General features: G+C 35.7%; 1 protein-coding gene across 4 annotated transcripts in view; it reads right to left on the bottom strand.

Annotated features, from left to right (window-relative positions):
• Window positions 1-2,498: 2,498 nt before the first annotated feature.
• Window positions 2,499-22,136, bottom strand: part of cntn6 (contactin 6) — a 95,304-nt gene continuing 75,666 nt past the window's right edge. For 3 of the 4 annotated variants that reach the window (XM_089134387.1, XM_039649322.2, XM_039649323.2), the window contains exons 13-23: window positions 20,255-20,427; window positions 18,991-19,108; window positions 18,459-18,617; window positions 16,550-16,699; window positions 14,567-14,637; window positions 12,503-12,737; window positions 12,100-12,215; window positions 9,703-9,883; window positions 6,579-6,691; window positions 3,418-3,598; window positions 2,499-3,281 (exon numbers count right to left, since the gene is read on the bottom strand). In XM_089134387.1, the coding sequence (XP_088990513.1) occupies window positions 3,187-3,281; window positions 3,418-3,598; window positions 6,579-6,691; window positions 9,703-9,883; window positions 12,100-12,215; window positions 12,503-12,737; window positions 14,567-14,637; window positions 16,550-16,699; window positions 18,459-18,617; window positions 18,991-19,108; window positions 20,255-20,427 (1,592 nt within the window). In that variant the 3' untranslated portion in view covers window positions 2,499-3,186. The remainder of the gene's footprint in view (window positions 3,282-3,417; window positions 3,599-6,578; window positions 6,692-9,702; window positions 9,884-12,099; window positions 12,216-12,502; window positions 12,738-14,566; window positions 14,638-16,549; window positions 16,700-18,458; window positions 18,618-18,990; window positions 19,109-20,254; window positions 20,428-22,136) is intronic. The other variant, XM_039649324.2, reaches the window with a different exon arrangement.

Genomic DNA, 22,136 nt, shown 5'->3' with positions numbered 1-22,136 from the left:
CAAACGCAAAGTTTCTCAGGAAAATGCAAATATTTTGAGAGTGGATGCAAACTTTCTCGAGAAACCACAAATATTTTGTGAGCAAGGGAAACACAAACATTTTGCAAGCAAACGCAAATTTTCTCAGGAAAACGCAAACATTTTGCGAATGAACGCAAAGTTTCTCAGTAAAACGGAAACATTTTGCAAGCGAACACAAAGTTTCTCAGGAAAACGCAAACATTTTACAAGCAAAATGCCAAAGCGTTGACATAATTTGTCCTCCCATTCCATATTTTTTTTTTTTCATCATGTCACTTTTAGGGTTCCTTATGCAAGAGAGTGGATAAGGATTGAAATATATTTTTTCTCCAATCTCATACCGTTTTTCATCACCATGTGCCTTTAGGGGCTGTGTAGAAAGGTTATCAGTTAAGAGATGCTTCAATTCCCATTCCACAAGATGCTTTTTAGATCTTTCTCAAATCATGCTGGATAAAATGATCAACACAACAGGTTTTACACAACCTTTTAGAGTTCATGTCAGTTTAAGTACATTCAAGTTAAAGGGGGATGCGAATTCAAAGAAATTCATGTTATTTTTCACTTTAACATTTCAATCAAATTGTTATGCTTATAATATAATTTGTACTGAAAAGAAAGTTGTACTTAATTAGAAAAAATGCAAAATAGGAGCATTTTAACTAGTACGCTCAGACTTCTGGATCCACTGTATATTTTTCTGTAATTTAAATGCCATTTTACACTCTCATCCAGCAGAGACTAATCTCAGTATATTGGTAATTACCAATCAGTATGCAAGTCTTTAAAGGAATCGTCTCTAGGCAACCATATAGATCAGCCAATAAGCCCTCTTCCATACATCAAATCAGAATGAAATGTCTCCTCCCAGATCAAAAATGCTGCAGTGTCTAATACTGTAGCTAATCACATATTCGCTCAACATATATTTCAATATGAAATTGCATTTATTTTTATCTCTCAGAGATTGTACAGGATTAATACAAAGGTGTTAAATAGCTCAGAATGCTTACATAACAGCAAAATAAAAAAACCAGGTGAATATGTTACATTTATAAAATGCAAAATTTCAAAATAAGGCAAAAAAATATGGATACTATTAGATGATTGACACATAAAAATACAATAAACAACATACATTTTATAAAAAATATAAAAATAATAGTAAATAAATAAATTAAAGTAATAATAAATAATGGTTTTACATTTACATGGTCATTACCAATAAATACAAAATTTGAAACGAATAAAAATGATTAAATAAAACATTTCTTTTAGACACATATTTAGAAAACATTAAACTGGCAGAGGGAATATCTGGTTATAAGCGCACAGTTCTGATGACACACTTTGGTCTCATCTTCAAGCGTACAAACTCAGCAGATGTTTGAACGAAAGATTATCACAGGAACAAACATGATGAAGCATCTTTAAAAGATGTTAGGAATGAAACCTACTGTTTAACTGACTCCCATAGAGAAAATATGAAAGACAGTGAATTGATAAACAATGGGTTGAATTTAAAGGAACAATATATATATGTCTCATTTGAAACCATCAAATGCTTGACTGTCAAACTAATTTTCCAGAATAATAATTCAAAATTAACTAGCAGCAATAAATCAGTGTAATTACCCAGAAACCATGTATTAAACCAAACTGTTGCTATTCATCAAAACAGTAATATCTCTCAGGCTTATGCAAAACAACACAATATATCTCATCTATCTAAAGGCCTTTTTACATAAACAGACACAGCGTCATTGACTTTGACGCGAGTATGAGGAAAAACAGTGTAATTCATAATTCAAAGTTTTCTCTTGGAGATCCAACATTCCAGGTCACTAAATGCATTACTCGACTTACTATTGTGCTCACGTTGAATCTCAGTTCTGAACACCGAAGCAAAATGATTAGCTAAAAGAGAAAGCCTGCTTTTTTGCATACAATCTACATACAAAAGACAAATAATTTGACAAAGAGGTTAAAAAACAAACAAAAAAAAAACAACATCACAATATAAGGCAATGGAGCAGACTCAGCAATATTTATCTTTTTTTTTTTTTTTTTAAAAGGAAATAAACTATAACCGTAAACTATAAACTGTAACTATAACCAACCAAACATTTTAAAAGTCTGTTTTCACTGTTTTTTTCCTTAGTTTTTTTTGTCTTGTTTTCCAGTACAAATACCTAAACACTTTTAAATCAAGGTACTTATGATCTTGATTAATTGAAAGTCTTGTTTTCTAAAAAAATATCTGCCAACATGTTCAGAAAAATAAACTTAATTCAAAGGGAAAAAAGGATTATTTTTCTCACCTCATTGGCAGATAATGTTCTTGTTTTAAAGGAGTAGTTCACCTTTAAAACAAACTTTTGATGATAATTTACTCACCCTCATGTCATCCAAGATATCAATGTCTTTTGATAAAAACATTCCAGGATTTTTCTCCATATAATGGACTTCATTGGGAACCAAACAGTTCAAGGTCCAAATAAGAGTTTCAGTGCAGTTTCAAACGGCTTTAAACGACACCAGACGATGAATAAGGGTCTTACCTAGCGAAACGAGCGGTCATTTTGTTTCGAAAAAAGATTTGTTCATTTTGATGAACGAGTTTGCATCACAGAACAGAGCAAGGTGAGCATTTGTGCTTATAAAACTTAAACTTTTTTATTTATTTTTGAAATGACCGATCGTTTCGCTATATAAGACCCTTATTCATCATCTGGTGTCATTTAAAGCCCTTTGAAGCTGCACTGAAACTCTCGTTTGAGAACCGCTTGGTACCCAATGAAGTCCATTATATAGAGAAAAATCCTGGAATGTTTTCATCAAAAACCTTAATTTCTTTTCGACTGAAGAAAGAAAGATGTAGACATCTTGGATGACATGAGGTAATGATTTTGCTTCTCAAATAAATGTTAAGAATGTTTGTTTTTTGCAGTGTTAACGTGTGTAATTAATTTTTTTCAAATGTTAAAAAATACTTTTTCCTAACTATGCAACAATTTTAAGCAAGTCATTTTTATGGGAATTTCTCTACACTCTAGCAAACAGTATTTGGGAAACAGTCATTTTTTTTTTTTTTTTTGCAATTCCACTCTTGTGATATTAGTGGCACGGAAATGACACACTTCAGCTTTAAATAAAGGCAAAGTTCTATGAAAACACCAATGACAACATCAGAAACACTACTCCGTGAACACGGGCCATCTTGCTTGCGTCTGAACTGAAGTATCCCCTTGAGTTCAGGCCTGTGATGGAGACGAACGCAAAGGCATCATGTTTATATGAAAAAGGCAACTACTAATGCCAAGCAATTGCAAGGTTAGCAGTTTGATTCCGTGTACAAGCTCAAATACCAGCGTTCACTAAATTTAATGAGCTCACATGAAGCCTTACTTGACATCTTTGGTATCCGTATAGGGCTGCTGCTGCTGCCGTCTCCTCCGTCACTCAGGGCTTTGATCTGAACGAGCAGGTCTTCTTCTGACGGCACCTGAAGCTCCACGGACGTCCTGTTGGTCTCCACTACGCTGCTTCCTCTGTGCCAGTTTTGACGATATACAACCTACGTGGGAGAAAGTGGGTCAGTGAGATGCAGCTATTAGTTAAAAACACTCAAAAATAAAACGAATAAGTCACAAGAAGGATATTTCATGCCGTACAGCGGCCACAAAACATATTTGACCGCGTAAAAATGTGATGACGTGAAAGTAGCATTTTTTTATGAAGAAAAATAGCATAAGCACACTTAACATTTCACAAAAATAGGCCATGTTAGTACACCATTTCGTTTGCAATAGTAAACAAATTACAAAATGCTCACTTTACAATAGTGGCCTAAAGTGGCATCTTTAACCTTTATTGAAATATTATTAAAAAAGTAGTTGAATATTTTGCTTGGAGTTATTTATTAGAAAAGTGAGAACTCAACATAATTTGGAAATCTTTTTTGGCCAGGCAGTGAAAATTGTGAACAAAACAAAATATTAATAACTGATTATACTGTAGTGAGCCTATTAACTGATTTTTGTCGCATAGTAAAAACCTGTAGCTGTAGGTTACCTTTAATTTATTTTTTTTTTTTTAATAATTTTATCAGATAAAAACCTCAAACTTTAGTGTTCTTCCCTCATTTTCCTTAAAAAAAAAGCCAACAACAGCAGCACTGAAAAGTTCATAACGGTCTGTTATTAATATTTCCCACCGTCTCCATGCAATCTCCAACCCTGGGCAAAAGAGGGAATACAAATTAAAAAATCGTTATCAATTTCAAATTTCAAACTGATTTATAGTGGGAGGATTATGTTTGCTGACATATCTAGCTGTGAAAAAAATAGGTTTTACAATCCATTTTTCATTTAAATGTCTTTTTTTTTAGATTGACAGTGCAAAACAAATAGCCCAAACTGATATTCTCTCTTGCTCACACAGTCTAGAGAATTTATGATTATTGATTGCATTATTCTGCAGGGGCCTCACAGCGAACGGTTAGGATTGCAAATGAATAGCGTTTTCTCCCTTCTGAAAGTGTCTTTGGTGAGGAGTCGCTAAGCTCGTAGCTCCAGATGGAGGATAGCATCAGAGCCGTCCAGCTGTTCGCCGACCCGACGAACCTCTACATTTCAGAGAGACCGTCGTCAATTAGCCGGCAGAACGCTGCAGCAAATGAATTTGCTCAAAAGAAATGAATCACATCAGACAATTTTTAATCCTCTTTCTGAATGAACTACTGCTACAGATGACTTGGGTTTTGAGCGCAGCAGGAGTTTGAAGAAGCTTGTTCTGAAATGTAAAAAAAGACTAAGATATTTCTGAACTGCATCTATGACCTTGAGTGCTTTATTGCGGAAATTTAATTAGAAAAATAAAAAAAGATTACACTAAAGGGGAAATCAAATCTAGACCTAAAAAAAACAATTAACATTTAATGTTTAGCCATATATTTGCTTTAATCCATTCACTTTTACCATTTATTGTTTTTGGGAAAGGGAGGCATCTATTCCAGAACCTTGGATTTTACTAAAAAGTTTTGCTAGCAAAAAAGAGAGAATGGCCTCGGCTGGCTCTTAATATAGGCTTCTGCTTATTCTAATTTGATCTGTTTTGACCAATCTCACCCAACTCTGATATGAACAGTGCAAAAAGACTGGTAACCATTTACAGAAAGGTTGCATATGTTAAAGGGTTAGTTCACCCAAAAATGAAAATTCTGTCAGTATTTACTCACCCTCATGTTGTTCCAACCCCGTAAGACCTTCGTTCATCTTCGGAACACAAATGAAGATATTTAAGATATTAATATCACTCCTGTATACAGTCCGTAGGCTTCTTGAGGGACTGGCTCTTGCTGTCCCCGAAAAGTCATTAAAGACATCGTTAAAATAGTCCAAGTGACTACAGGGGCTCAATCTTAAGTTTATCAAACGACGAGAACACTTTTGTGCGCAAAAAAACAACAAAAATAACGACTTTATTTCAACTATTCACTTCCTTCTCTATGGGCCTGTAGTCAGTTAACGTAGTGTGATTGCGTAGAGCTACGTCACACGTAGGCTCACTATTGGCCGACGCTGGTCATGTGTGTGTGATGCGTGTGACGTACAATAACAGAAGCTTACGCTATTAAACTAGTAACCTGACTCGCGCAGAGGGAGAAATAAACGAATAGTTGAAATAAAGTCGTTATTTTTGTTGTTTTTTTGCGCACAAAAGTGTTCTCGTCGTTTTATAAACTTAAGATTGAGCCCCTGTAGTCACTTGGACTATTTTAACGATGTCTTTAATGACTTTTCGGGGACAGCAAGAGCCAGTCCCTCAAGAAGCCTACGGACTGTATGCAGGAGCGATCTTAATATCTTAAATATCTTAATTTGTGTTGCGAAGATGAACGAAGGTCTTACGGGGTTGGAACAACATGAGGGTGAGTAAATACTGACAGAATTTTCATTTTTGGGTGAAATAACCCGGTTTCGTATGATATTTAAATGGTACACTGTAAAAAAAATATATATATTTTCATGATTTGTAATCACAACATTTTTTCTTTTGTCAAATCAACTTAGATAATTTATGTAGTTCAGGTAATGTAATATTTTGAGTTTCTGGTGATTAAATCAATCTCCTTCATTGTATTAACTCAATTTTTCCATTTCAATGAACTTAAAATTAAGGCAACCAGGTTAATTATTTTCTTTAAGTTAAACCAACAATATTTTTTTTTACAGTGCTAAAAAAGGCTGTACATCACCAGTTGTCACTTAAAACTGGTATTAAATCCAATGTCATGCAAAATGGTTTGCACTTCAAATAAAAAGTTCAAAAGAATTTGCATGAGCAGTTTCCAGTATCTGAAAAGGCTTCAACCAGTACCTCAAAATAAAAAAGTGAAATGAAAAAACAATATATAATGCAGCTTTCAAAGGTAATGTTCTCAGTCATTTATCTCCGTGATGTTTTATGTGAAACACCAGCTTATGTGGCACACTGATACAGCATGTTTATCAGCAAAGAAACAGAAGAGCGAGAGCGGAGGAAAAAAAAAATACCTTGTAGCCTGTTACTTCTGATTCATTGTCCATCGCCTTCACATGTTCCCAGTTCAGAAAGACCTTTGAGTTGGTCAGGTTCCACTCAATGTTCCCTGGAGCTTGACTTGGAGCTAAAAGACATAAATCATTTTCGGATTTACTTCCAACCCGTGTAATATAACCGAACAACATCTCCTGGTTAGATTTTGCAATCTTGACAATCAGCAGTTGAGATATCACTTAAAGGGATAGTTCACTTTGAAATACATTTTTGATATGTTTTAGCTTACCTCATGGGCATCCAAGATGTTGGTGTCTTTGTTTCCTCAGTAGTTTCAATTTTGATATTTTTAGGTCAAACCGTTCTTGTCTGTCAGTCATATAATGTAGGTCTATGGTCACCACCTCAAAGAGCATGCACAAAGAAGTCCAAATTAAACTTGATTAAATGACTCGCAAATGTAAGTACACATTGATGGCCTAAGACACGAAACGAGCAGTTTGTGTGAGGAAACGAACAGTATTTATATCTTTTTTTTTACATTTACGAGTCATTAAATCAAGTTTATTTTGGACTTTTCTGTGCATGCTCTTTGAGGTGGTGACCATAGACCTCCATTATATGACTGGCAGACAAGAACAGTTTGACCTAAAAATATCAAAATTGAAAATCCTGTGGAAACATAGACACCTCTTGGATGCCCTTGAGGTAAGCTAAAACATATCAAAAATTAATTTCAAAGTGAACTGTCCCTTTAAATTTAAATTTAAAGGGGCGAATTACCCCTTCAAGGCCAACATTTCTTTTCATAACATCAGAATTGTGACACAAAAAAATTGATTTAATCCATTTTATGCGACTTAGCAGAGATGTTCAAATAGAATAAAAAAACAAATAACTAAAACATTTTTTAAAAGCTGTTTGTAATATAATGTAACATTGCAATTTTCAATCTTCTGACATGATAGACTGCTTGAATGTCAGTGTGTTCTTTTTTTCCTTTATTTCCAAAACTCCCTTACAGTAAAAAAGTTGCCCCTGATTGTAGGGTTGCTTAGGAGCAATTGTATAAATGTTGTGTTTGCCACAGCCAGGTCATGTGCTCACTCAAACAATTCAGAAAACATCTTTCAATGAATGACTTTTCACAGTAATTCAGGAATTTAAACACAGTTTAACTCCAAAATAATACTGAACCAGGGACAATCAGATCTCCTTTCTCATAAAATTTTCATGGCTAGGACGTTGTGCACCCGGCATTCACGCTTTAAAAAATTGAGGATAATAGATATCGTAATTTGAAGCAATTTAACTAATGATACTCAGCCCACCGAGTCTACAATACATGCTATTATGATAAATATACTCGATCATAACAGTGGTCTGCCCTATCACAGTATGCTTATTCAGAGAATCTACCGTAAAAAAGGGAAAAGAACAATCGCCTATCTGCTCCAACACAAAGAAAGAGATCTGTTAAGCTCTTTATTTTAAAGCGGCCTTTAATTGTACGCTCAGCCTATTAGCAGAAAATAGCCATAAGACTTCCTCCACAGTAATGTCATAGTTTATCTGATCAGTTTCTGGCTCAGTTAAACACAGTGTTTTGTTCTTGATTATTGGCATCAGATAATGAGCCTATTTAGCAACGGTAGTTTAACAGAGCCCACCTTAATCCCTCATAGTGTTGAAAATACCCCACTAATAGTTTAACAGGGTCGGATTATGATCCTGTCAGGCCTCTAATCTCACATCTTTGAAGTTCCACGCTACTCATTTAGTGGCATGGTATATACAGTATTAGGCGTGTAACGGTTCACAAAATTCACAGTTCAGTTCGACACGATACACTTGTGTCACGGATACAGCAAAAAGAAAGAAATGCCAGAGAAATTTCCTTGATTACATTTTTTTAATTATATTTTTATTAAAACTCACAACTCTTTTTTTTTTTTAATTTGAGCAATGATGGAGCTTTACTTGCCTTTTCTTAGGAGTTTATAAAACAAAACAGCTCCTTGGACAAAATGAAATGGAATATAGTTATAAACAAAGGTTTATTTTAGTTCAGATTAACATTTGAGTGAAGCAATTTACGGAGGCGTATTGCATTCACTTGAAGAAAAAAAATCTACTCTGTTTTTCTGAATTAACGAGTTAATTTTTCATGAGAAAAAAAATTGCTCTGTTTTTCTGAATTAATGAGTTAATTTTTCATGAGAAAAAAAGTTTTTGCTCTGTTTTTCTGAATTAACGAGTTAATTTTTCATGGAAATTTTTTTTTTGCTCTGTTTTTCTGAATTAATGAGTTTATTTTTCATGAGAACAAAAATATTTTGCTCTGTTTTTCTAGTTAATTGTAAATCTGTAGTAAATCTGTTTTTCTAGTTAATGTTTTCGAGTTAATTTTTCATGGATTTTTTTTTTGTTGCTCTGTTTTTCTGAATGAACGAGTTAATTCAGAAAAAACAGAGCAAAAACCTTTTTCTCACGAAAAATTAACTCATTAATTCAGAAAAACAGAGCAAAAAAATTTTTTCTCATGAAAAATTAACTCATTAATTCAGAAAAACAGAGAAAAACTTTTTTTCTCATGAAAAATTAACTCATTAACTCAGAAAAACAGAGCAAAAAAAAATTCTCATGAAAAATTAACTCGTTAATTCAGAAAAACAGAGCAAAAAAAAATTTTTCTCATGAAAAATTAACTCATTAATTCAGAAAATCAGAGTAGATTTTTTTTTCTTCAAGTGAATGCAATACGCCTCCGTAGCAATTGCATTCATAATGTCAAAATAAAACCGACGTGATGTTACTTGAAAGCATTATAGCCTACTATTCCTGCCAAACTTACAGCTAGTAGTGTACAGTAAATCCATGGTGAATGTTGCTGATCTGTGGACACTGGATAGTTCATTCATGGCCCTCATTCATCCCCCAGTTTAGAGCCCCTGGAAGTCTGAGGCCCCAGGGTACTAGCCCCACTGCTTCTGAAGACTATACTGGATACTTTGTTTTTAGTTTCTATACAAGTATGTTAGAAAAGCAGCATTCATAACAAATACAGGACTCATTCCACAACACAGGAACTTCCACAAATGCGTCTTGTCAACTACAATCGTTTAAAAACTATAGACTTACGTGGCTTCTTGGTGGTGATGCTGATGGGGGCGCTGGAGGGCCCAGTGCCAGCGCTGTTGTGTGCTCTGACTGACACCAGATAGATTGTGCTTCCCTTCAGGCCTGTGATATTGACTGAGCTTTCTGTGACCCTTACCCTCTCTGCATCGCTTTCTGGTGACCCATCCTCCAACCACTGCACCTGTAATAGTAAAGGTTATGTTTAAAGAGACAGTTCACACTGAGACGCAGATCAGCGGAATGAAAAATGCACTTTTTTTGGTGCAAAGGTCTTTTTTTGAAAGTTGAACTTCTTTTAATGCGTTTACATTGGGAAACTACGGAGGCGTATTGCATTCACTTGAAGAAAAAAAATCTACTCTGTTTTTCTGAATTAACGAGTTAATTTTTCATGAGAAAATTTTTTTTGCTCTGTTTTTCTGAATTAATGAGTTAATTTTTCATGAGAAAAAAAAAATTTGCTCTGTTTTTCTGAATTAACGAGTTAATTTTTCATGAGAATTTTTTTATGCTCTGTTTTTCTGAATTAATGAGTTAATTTTTCATGAGAAAAACAAATTTTGCTCTGTTTTTCTGAAGTAACGAGTTATTTTTTCATGAGAAAAAAATTTTGCTCTGTTTTTCTGAATTAATGAGTTAATTTTTAATGGATTTTTTTGCTCTGTTTTTCTGAATTAATGAGTTAATTCAGAAAAACAGCAAAAATAAATTTTCTCATGAAAAATTAACTCATTAATTCAGAAAAACAGAGCAAAAACTTTTTTTCTCAAGAAAAACTAACTCATTAATTCAGAAAAACAGAGCAAATTTTTTTTCTCATGAAAAATTAACTCATTAATTCAGAAAAACAGAGCAAAAACTTTTTTTCTCATGAAAAATTAACTCATTAATTCAGAAAAACAGAGCAAAATTTTTTTTTCTCATGAAAAATTAACTCGTTAATTCAGAAAAACAGAGCAAATTTTTTTTCTCATGAAAAATTAACTTTTTTTCTTCAAGTGAATGCAATACGCCTCCGTAGGAAACAATGGAAAAATGGCACATTCTATGTGACGTCCTCGAAATCATTTCACCATTTACAACACACACAAAAACTGTGCAACTTAAAAATCTGGGCTTCGAATTGATTACAAATTATATTAATAATTAATCAAAGTTTTCCATCCAGCCGTTGGTACTTGAAGTGCTGCTCGTATGATTGGGAAATTATGCTTATGTGCAGGTCAGGGGTATGATTTTAGTTTAGTTTAGTTAGTTTTTAATTGAATCAGACTAAATTACACAAACACAATAAAAATTTACAAAGTCACACTGGTGGAAAAGTCAGAAATACTGTAAATAAAAGTGTTTTAGATCCCCTCACTTCACAACAAATCCTTATTTTTTTTTACAGAATTAAGAACAGTAGTGCAAAATATAAGTATAAAACTAACTAATTAAAGTTGCATTCCTTATAAAAAACATTTATTATAAACAACAAGCATAAACAAATGTATTTAAACTGGGAATTTGGATGCTCTATAAAAATAAACAATCGGCACAAATCCTAAAGTGCACTTTACGCATGTTTTGCGTTATGGTAATTCATTTGCATTCTAAAAATCACATCACGTTTCAGATGATAAAAAATGAGACATATTTATCCGAAAAAAATGTATGACTTATCCGAAAAATGCTGTATACACACACAATCTGTTTAATGAATTGAATGGGCATTCTGTTTCTGCCTGAGTAAGTGCGCTTCCAACCTCACAGCTAAGAAATCGACTTGAGAGGAATGTCACTTTTGTTCCAGCATTAGGGTTCAATACACTATGAACGGTGACAAAGTCACTGTGACTCGGTTTCTTTCTTTTTTTTTTACTGCGTTCAATAAACATCTGCAGACTGCAACAAGGGACTCTGAAAAGTATTTGTGGATTTTCATATGTGCTCTTTTTACTACCCGAAGCTGTGAACGACTTTGTGGTTTCACCACGGAGCTACGCCGCGTGACCTGGGATTTCTCGCGGAAGGCTCATCCGGGTTGGAAGGAGAGAAATGGGCAGAATCCTGTGGGTTTCTCACGCAGTGAGAAACGACCTAGCAGCTGAAGTGTTTGCAGGAGGGGGAATTGATGTATGATGTCCACACATCTGAAAGGTGATTTATATAAGTGCCCAGAAAGCCTGGGTATTGCCGCTCCCCGGGAGACAGGACCAGCTGTGAGAAGACCTCTTCATTCTGCAGATGAGATTGTGAAAAATGTGGCCGGGGGATCGCAGACTCTTCTTGGGGAACAGGAAATTGCACACCCTGCCATCAGCACAGTGCATACATTACAGAATCTGATTGAGGTGATGCAGTCGGAGGTCAGAGTCTCTTTTTTCCCTTCCTCCATTTATGGTGATTACGTACCTCATAGCCTGTTATCCGTCCTTTTCTGCCGCTTTGGTGGACAGGTTCCCAGAATACCTCGATCTCAGACGCGGACAGAGTGCGGGCCCAGACTCTCGGAGGAGCAACCGAGGGTTCTGTACGTGAGGTCATCCATATAGGAATGGAAAAAAAACATTAGCTAATGAGAGCAGACAGTTTACAGGATTTTAGTGCTTAAATGTACCACCTGTTTGCAAGAACTAATTGTGGTGTTGGTGCACTTGCGAATAAAGAAATTACCATCAAAGTGCACTAACACAGCTGTAGAGGGAGTGTAATTAAAAATTGCAATGCATCCATCAACTTTGTCATTCTTAAATGATGTCCAATAATGTCCTTGCACAATTTGCATACAATCAGCACAGAATACAAGCATATTGACCTTCATCTGCTGAATATACAACGACCACCGGGCTAAACGGTCCCTCTCCGATGTTGTTGTAGACGCCGACTTTTACTTCAAACCGTGTGAGTGGTGGAAAAGTATCGTTTTTATAAACGTATCGTGATGCGTCAGCTGAGGCCAGGACGCTCTGTTTCCATGTGGTCGTGCCAAGCGGACGAAATGCCACCACATAACCAAACTCTTCTCCATTTTGTAGCTCCTCCGGCAAAGACTGTGAGACAAAAAAACTGAGAATCAAACATGATGACTCATAACGGTTCAATAAAGAAAGTTACTTGTTTTGCTCCCCAAATCAATCAGTGTTTATACATAATACATTGGCAGAGGTTTTATACACACACACACACACACACACACACACACCAATTCAGTCCGGTTCTCGAATCTGATTGGCCGAGAGCCTTTTCCAGCAGTGCCATATTCCCCCAGTATCAGCACTGGAACATTTACCACCTTACATTTACAAATACTACTGCTATTGTGTCACAGAATGCTATTTTAAACGTTTTTTTTGTTTTTTTAGGCGAGAATGTATTTATTTAGATCTCATTGGCCGCGTCTACAGCCAAATCACATCCATGTTGATATAGAGCCGCCCATATCGCATCGGTACTCGTGTGATATTGCTCATACATCATTATCAATGCCTCATGGAAGTGGGCGTTATTTTGATGCTATTTGCTTGATTGGTGGAGATTTTTTTGTAGAATGTTGCTTTTTGTAGTCCAAATTGCTTAAACAAAAGCATATAACTTCAACTAACAACCTTGTAGCTCACAGTATGTTTGTCTTTAAAGGTTTAAGTTATCGTTCTTTCCTCCATGGAGAAAATTAATGTGATGTTTTATGTACCTGACTGTATTATTCTGTTAGCATTCTTGTAGCGCCGCTGAACCACCCAAAACCATTCAAAATCCAGAGTCAACAGAGTAATTTTAGCATTATAAGAACACAAAACAAGTTCTCCCCAACAAGTCCCATTGATTTGAAGCGTCACTCATGCCTGTTAAAGGAGTAGTTCACTTTAATAATAATTAATACTCACTGATAATTTCTTTCTTGAATGATTTTTTTTTCGAGTCATTTGGTTCATTCAACGAATGAAATGAACGAAATGACTCGAAAGACAGTAAGTCGAGCATTTGTGCTTATAAAACTTAAACTTATTTATTTGTTTTTGAAATGACCGATCGTTTTGTTAGATAAGACCCTTATTCATCGTCTGGTGTCATTTAAAGCCCTTTGAAGCAACACCGAAACTCTCATTTGGACCTTGAACCGTTTGGTTCCCATTGAAGTACATTATATGGAGAAAAATCCTGTAATGTTTATCAAAATCCTTCATTTCTTTTGGACTGAAGAAAGAAAGACGTGGACATCGTGGATGACATGGGGGCGAGTTATTATAAGCAATTTAAAAAAAAAAAAAGTGAACTACTCCTTTAAAAAATTGGTGCGGGATGGTTTAAAAAGGCAACGTTTCACAGGGTTAGTGGGTTGTTCAAAATATGAGCAATAATGCATTAAAATGCATTAAAGCAAAATCACTCAGCTGACATGACGTTACATTACTGGAAGTTGACAAGCAATTTTCCGTGGTAGGTTTACATTGTTGCCTACATAATCTGAAATCCATTGAATGCAAGTAAATAAAGTAGACAAATTTAAGCACTACTGTGTCAGTCAAGAACCCCCTGGACTTAGTGAAAAATGCGGTGTATTTGGAAAGTAATACTGTATTTAAACACGCCGCTGAATATCTGTCGTGACAGCCGGTAAGATTACAAGAAAGCCATTGATAAACATTGTCATTTCAGATTTACTGGTATGAAAGCTGTCTCATATCTTGCGTCTTCATTATGATTTACATACCAGAGGGAGCAATCCCACTGAGGCAAAGAGCAAAGACGACAGCGCTGCCTTTTAATTAAACCTTGTCTAATTTAAACCACGTCACCGTGGAGAATTCCCTCAGAATCCGATTCACCACAGATGACTTTTTTGAAAATGCTCCCGTCACAATAAATACGCTGAGCTCACCTCCCAAACAATAACGAGTTCGCCTCGGTTGCCTCCACCTCCACTCACGTTAGCTGGGGCGACTTCAGGATCTACGAGCCAGAACAGAGAACAGACAGCATAACAGAAGAAACGAGTTTTATACCCGTGGGATTGGCGGCAAATCCGAAAACACTTCCTCTTCCTGAGCAGCGGCTCAAGGCTCTTTTCAAAATGCTTCAAAGATTTTGGATGAGGTTGAATGTAATAACCTGTAGAATTTTTAGTTTCCTGCTGAAAGATGGTCTTAGCATGTCACCCAGCTAGTTTTTTCTCTCTCATTTGCACTTTTATAGCTGGTCCAACCAGATAAGGCTAGCAAACCAAACCAGTTCACTTTGAAATTAGTTTTAGTTATGTTTTAGCTTACCTCAAGGGCATCCAAGATGTAGGTGTCTTTGTTTCCAAAGTATTTTCAATTTTGATATTTTTAGGTCAAACCGTTCTTGACTGTCAGTCATATAATGCAGGTCTATGGTCACCACCTCAAAGAGCATGCACAGAGAAGTCCAAATTAAACATGGTTTTATGACTCGTATATGTAAGTACACATTGAGTAGACACGAAACGAGCGCTTTGTGTGAGGAAACAAACAATATTGATATAGTTTTTATCCACCCGCGCCCTTAGATCACTTGGACGTGGCTGTGATTACAAGAGGGAAAAACGATATAAATACTGTTCGTCTTCACACACAAAGCGCTCGTTTCGTGTCTTATGCCATCACTTTGTACTTACATTTACGAGTCATTAAATCACGTTTAATTTGGACTTCTCTGTGCATACTCTTTGAGGTGGTGACCATAGACCTCCATTATATGACTGGCAGACAAGAACGGTTTGACCTAAAAATATCAAAATTGAAACTACTGCGGAAACAAAGACACCTACATCTTGGATGCCCTTGAGGTAAGCTAAAACATATCAAAATGTATTTTAAAGTGAACTATCCCTTTCGGGCAGGTTTAAAATGTTACAAAAAATATGACATTCAAAGTTTATTTCATTATGTTTTTTTCATAGATATTTGGTGACATATGTTGATATCTGTTTTTTATATTCAGTCAGAATATTAATATATATATATATATATATATATATATATTTTAATATAGAGGCAGTCACTAAATATTTCTTATTATCTCACAGCGTAAACAGGAAAGACAATTGTGTTCTATTGTAACACATTTACACTGGCTGGAAGCAAATTAATTAAAAGTAAATAATGCCCAATTCCCCAGCCAAAGGGAAAACTAATAGCTCTAATTATACCCATTTACACTACATAACTATTTGCACTATCATCCCACAATGCAATTTGGTAACTTTTTTCAGTAATTACGGCAGAAAATGACATATATCCTTGATTTTCACAGTCTCTACAGTATTTTAAGACATTGCTGTTAAATAGCGTACAATCCTGGCAAACGTAGTTGCTTTGTGAACTAAGTTTAATTTGCTGAATGGTTAGGATCTGAAGGAAACAGCTGTTTGGATGTCAGTGATCGAAGCAGTTGCAAACGGTACCTGAGCTTAAAATAGCTTAAAATTTCGTCTGTTTCTGCCTCCACACAATTTTTGTTGGTGTTGGTCATGAATTATTAATAGCTGCATTTCCTGATCGCTAATGTCCAGTATGCAGCAGGTTTGGGCCTTAAATAATATAGCTAGATTTTATTTTGTCCTGAATTTCCATGCAACTACATTTTCTTGCGGTTTCAAATTAGTGAACCTTCTGTGATGCCAGTCCGATTTCTGCACACTTAATTTGTGTCCTAATTACTTAGCAATTTGGTTGTTCCCAGGAAAACCTGTGTGAATACTCGAGTGTTTATTTCTCATGGCTGAACTCTATTACGAGGAGTCACTCCTGGTGATTTAAACTAATTATAGAATTAAATTACATTTCTCCTTCCTGATGTATTAGAGATGACAGATATGGAATCAGGAGGGATGGGCGCATACCTGCAGCTTTGGTGCGAACAGGTTTGGATGGCACACTGGGTTCCCCAACCCCCACGCCGTTGATAGCCACAACTCTAAATTCATAATCTACCCACGGATTTAGATTCACTGCCGTCGCATGAATCATCTGTCCAGGCACAGAATCAGGAACTAGGATTAAAGAAAATTTGGAATGGAAAAACACATCAATGCACATCTGCACAAATGAGTAGCCAAGCATAATTATTTTGGTCTATCTTGGTCTATCAGACCACTTGCCTGTTTCTTTTTTTAACCTTTTAGAGTGCATTTAAAAAACACACACATTTGCATGAATGAATCACATTTAACCCTAAAATGGTTGAGCACATGATTGATACCTAACTTAATTCAAACTGATTGAGCCATCTCTATCATCTGGTTAGGGTATATTAAGCCAAAAAAAAACAAAATCAACGGTGTCTATCAACAGCACTTGTCACAACACTTCTTCTAACATGGATGTCAGAAACAAATACATCACCCCAGCCATGTGAACCGTTTTTGGTGAAATTTTGCAAGCTAAGCATAATTTTTTTTTTTTTACATATTACACTGTAAGAGCCCTAACTTTACAAAATTATGTTTCCTGGTGCTATGAAAAAAACTTTAGTATATTTTTCAAAAACATGCTCAACCAAACGGTTGATTTGGCACATAACGGTGAATTGTCACCCCCTTTTTGAGAATGGACATTACAGTGCGCTAAAACTTGGTTGTAATTCAAGAATGCTTTGGAATAAAGACCTAAATTTAGTCTTGTTTTAAAGACAACACTCAGCAGATTATTGCTGAAGTAAAAGCACTTGAAAAAAGTAACGGAAGTTTTAAATTTACATTAAATCTAATATACTGTACTAAATATTTTTTTATTTTATATAAAATATATATTTTACAAAATATTTTTCCTATAAAATAACTATAAAATCAAAGCCATATATCTATATAAAATATATATATTACAACATATTTTTTCCTATAAAATAACTATAAAATCAAAGCCATATATCTAACCAACTTGTGTTCCAAATTTGAAGTTGATATCACAAAAATGTAAGATTTTGTTTAGGCGTATTACCAAAAATGACATAAATTCCATTGAATTTAATTGTATGCATTTTGCTGTAACAAATTAATAAATGTCTGTCCAGATATCACTTTTGTTACAAAATATGGAACTTTGAGACTCAGAGAACTAGAAAAGGTTTTGATAATAAATTAAGATGGGTGTATGTGTATGAATTCCGGTACCATTTATTACCATTAAGTGACATCTCAACCATTTGGTAGAGACTGATATTTTAAAATTAGTGTGTGGCTACTAGCAACATAAGAAGAAAAGAAATGCAAACAAAAATTTTTTCCATCACTTTTTTCTTGGTGTGGACACTCACTAAAAAAAAAAAAAAAACATGTGAAAAGTTGCTTATATTTTTATATTAAACACTGTCCAAACAAAAAAAAACTGTTTGGATTAAAATGACTGGATCATTATCGCAGTGATTATTATGTTTATTCTTATTATGTCCATCAAGAGGTGCGTACATTTGACGATGCAAGAGTCCGGCACTCTGTAAAGTCTCCTCCAGCACATCCTTTCAATGAATTTAAGTCTGGACTCTGAAAATGATTCTTCATGCTCCCACTTAACCATTATTTCACAATTTGAGCCTGATGAATCTTGACATTTTTATCCTGGAATATGGCCATGATGTGTCTTCCTACATGGTTGGTTAAGAAATGCTACTCCGTCAATTAGGGTTAGAAGAACTGTTGCTAAAACATATAACATGCTAGAAACATAATACTGATCCAATCTTTGACTCATAAGCATTTGCCTATTTAAATCAGTGTAACAGATTCTACAAGAAAGTGCTACATATTACTATACCGGTTTTGACTGCCTGCCATCCGATAGAGAAAGGGGTCCTGGCTTGCACAATGTAGAGGGTAACGGGACTGTGGTTGTCAGGTCCGGGGCCCCACGAGAGCTGAGCAGTCCTGTCTGTAACGTCCCCCACCAACACACCCACTGGAGCACCAGGGGGCCCTGACAACACCGCCGCCAAAGAGACAAAAAGGACTCAAACTTGCTGTGTATTCTCATCAGAGAAGGGCACAGCAAGGTGACCAAGTACCTTGCGATGTGAGACAAGTCTGCCCACAAAAGCCAACATTAATATTCAGAACCAGGGAGAGTGATCGTTCACTTGATGATGGAAATACAAAAGGTTCTAAAGAGCACGAAGCAGGGAATTAATGCATTGATTTCAGATACTCCTGTAGTCATTACTTCAAGAGCTGAATCACGGAATACAACAGAAATAGCAGGGAAAATTGTAAGGCCTTTTTAATTTATATTTGATAAATGCTCAGAAAAGCATAGAATACTAAACAGCCTACTCGAGGCACGGCGCACACACCTCTGACAATTAAGTCTGCTGCTGCAGACACGCTGTCCACTGCTGTATGCACCATGCAGACGTACTTCCCAGAGTGCTTCAGCTGCACGTTTCTGATCATGAGATCCCCAGAAGATCCCTATAAAAAAGAGGGACATATAAAAATGTACTATCCATCCATCTATCACCATATTCATGTTTTATGGAATGAAAAATGCTACACTAAGGTACTTCAAATAAACTATAGCATTACAGTGGCATATTTTTAAGATAATTCATCAAATGAAGATAATTCAAATACGTACTGACAATTACAAATAGTAGGCTCTAATGTTCAAATGTTTGAGGATTTTTAAATGTTTTTAAAACGTACTGTACATATATTATGCTCATCAAGGCTGCATTTATTTGATCAATATAATTAAAATTAGACATTTATATTTGAATATATTTTGAAATGTTATTTATTCCACTTTCAGCATCACTACTACAATGTTTAGTGTCACGTGATCCTTCAGAAATCATTCTAATATGCTGATTTGGTGCTCAAGAAACATTTCTTATTATTACCGGTGTTAACAACAGTTGTGCTGCTTAATATTTTTGATTTTTCAGGATACTAATGAACAGAAAGTTTAAAGTCTTTAATGAGACTTTTGAACTAATTAAAGTATTTTTTTATTAATGAATTCTAACTGACCCCAAACTTTTGAACGCTAGTGTTATGGATACTTTTTTAGGTCTCATAAATCAAATATATTGAAATATCACATTTGAAAAACATCAGGGTACACATGCCAATGATGTAGCAAAGGACCCTCTGCTCTGCTCTCATATTTGATTGGCTCTTCAGTTCAGATAAGGATCCTTTATCTCACTTAAACAAGCAATCCTGCTGTTGTTAGTGAGAGTCCGCCATTTGTGCATTTGATCATTGGTCTCTCCAGGTTCTCAAAAGCAATTCTTGACAACCTGAAAAGCTGGATGATCTACACAGTCAGAGAATGGTTCCTGTGGATAGCTATTTGACGTTCACTGTGTGTAAAACAGTGTGCGATGAAAATCCTGTAATCATACAGATTTGTGCCTCTATGTTCAGAGAGCGGCCAGGTGCCCCTGTACTCATGTCCCCTCCATTGCTAGCTGAGCTTCAAAAAAAAAAAACTCAAACTCTAACTCAAATTCCACTACACCTAGTTCTTTCAAAGAGAAATCCGAGGCTACAGTACATTAATTCAGAAATACAGCATTTTGTAGCATTGAATTATGACGGAAAGAAACGCACCCCTCCAATCATCCAGAAGTGATCATGTCTACTGAAATCGATGAGTTTCCCGTTGAAGAACCACTTGAAGACGGGGTGTAGAGTGGAGTCTTTAGATACTTCACAAGGCAAGACAATGCTCTCCCCCACCGTGCCATCCATACTCAAAGGGGGAACTGTAATCTTGGTCGGTTCTGTAAAAAAAAAAAGTTTTGAGTGAGACAAAGGGGAAAAAAAGGTATATGAGAGACTTTCACATGCATTACTTCAAAATACTTTAGATTTGTTATAAAAAAAAATCGGGGGGCTTTTATAGTTCTAACTGGGGCTTGTGGTTGAAATCGTATCCCGAGGAGGTAGTGGTGGGGGTGTTATGGTCCCCCTCATATGAAATCATGTTTGGTTCCATTGCATTCCTGGCGGGGTTCAGATCATGGAGGGCCATTGTCCTGCAGAGTGTATCTCCAACCAGCTCCAAAAACTTTTAAGGTTCAGGTGTGTTTTAAGGGATAGTTCACTTTGAAATTAATTTTTGATATGTTTTAGCTTACCTCAAGGGCATCCAAGATGTAGGTGTCTTTTTTTTCAACAGTATTTTCAATTTTGAATTTTTTAGGTCAAACCGTTCTTGTCTGTCAGTCATATAATGGAGGTCTATGGTCACCACCTCAAAGAGCATGCACAGAGACGTCCAAATTAAACATGATTTAATGACTCATTAATGTAAGTACACATTGATGGCTTAAGATACGAAACGAGCACTTTGTGTGAGAAAACAAACAGTATTTATATTGTTTTTACCTCTTGTAATCACAGTCATGTCCAAGTACAGTACTCTGAGGGCAAGGTCGCTTCTGTCAGCACAAGTGCCGGAAATCCCCGGAAGTGATCTCTGTACGTCACTCGTTGTTTACACAGAGATTTCAGAAGTGTTATCCTTCACTGTTACCATATTTAGATATACAGGAAATTGCAATGGAAGACGATTTTGATATATCAACAGACAACGTGGCTGTGGTTACAAATGGTAAAAACGACATAAATACTGTTCGTTTTCTCACACAAACCGCTCGTTTTGTGTCTTAGGCCATCAATGTGTACTTACATTTACGAGTCATTAAACCATGTTTAATTTGGACTTCTCTGTGCATGCTCTTTAAGGTGGACCCCATATACCAGCATTATATGACTGACAGACAAGAACGGTTTGACCTAAAAATATTAAAATTGAAAATACTGTGGAAACAAAGACACCTACATCTTGGATGCCCTTGAGGTAAGCTAAAACATTTCAAAAATTAATTTCAAAATGAACTATCCCTTTAATTAGGGTTGGTGCTTAACTCTGCAAGACAGTGGCCCTCCAGGAACTGAGTTTGACTCCCCTGCTTTAGAGAATTGTGGGGCAATTTTCAGCCTGTCAGGCTTAGAGACTGAATTAGCTTAACCAGCTGAAACCAGCATGGCCCGGTTGGGAGAGCAGACCAGCTTAAACCACCTCAAACCAGCTAAAATAATAGATTACATTTTTTTTTTTAGTCAGCATGTAGGCTGACTTGACTGTAGCGATACAAATGGAAGTCTGCCTAATTTTAAAACTAATTTAAACAAACAAAATTATCTAAAAAATATGTTCATGTCCTGAATTTGAATATCCCTACTTGAAGCCATCAAAGTGACTGAAAACATGCATATGTAATGCCTAACGTTATTAAAGGAGGAAATTGAGAAAAACAAAAACAGCAGCATATTTTTAATTAAACATGTAGAAAGTGACTGGGAGACGAGGAGAAAATCCGCTCCCGGTGCTGTGGACGGCTAAGGATTTTTTTCACACCAACGGCTGGACCAATAACTCACACATGACAAAAGCTTGGATGAGTTATACCTCTGTCAAACCAGC

Source organism: Pimephales promelas, chromosome 8 (assembly GCF_988280905.1).
Source record: "Pimephales promelas chromosome 8, fPimPro1.hap1.1, whole genome shotgun sequence".
NCBI classification, from domain to species: domain Eukaryota; kingdom Metazoa; phylum Chordata; class Actinopteri; order Cypriniformes; family Leuciscidae; genus Pimephales; species Pimephales promelas.
Note: the sequence above shows the minus strand (reverse complement) of the source record. Positions and strands in the feature narration are given on the sequence as shown.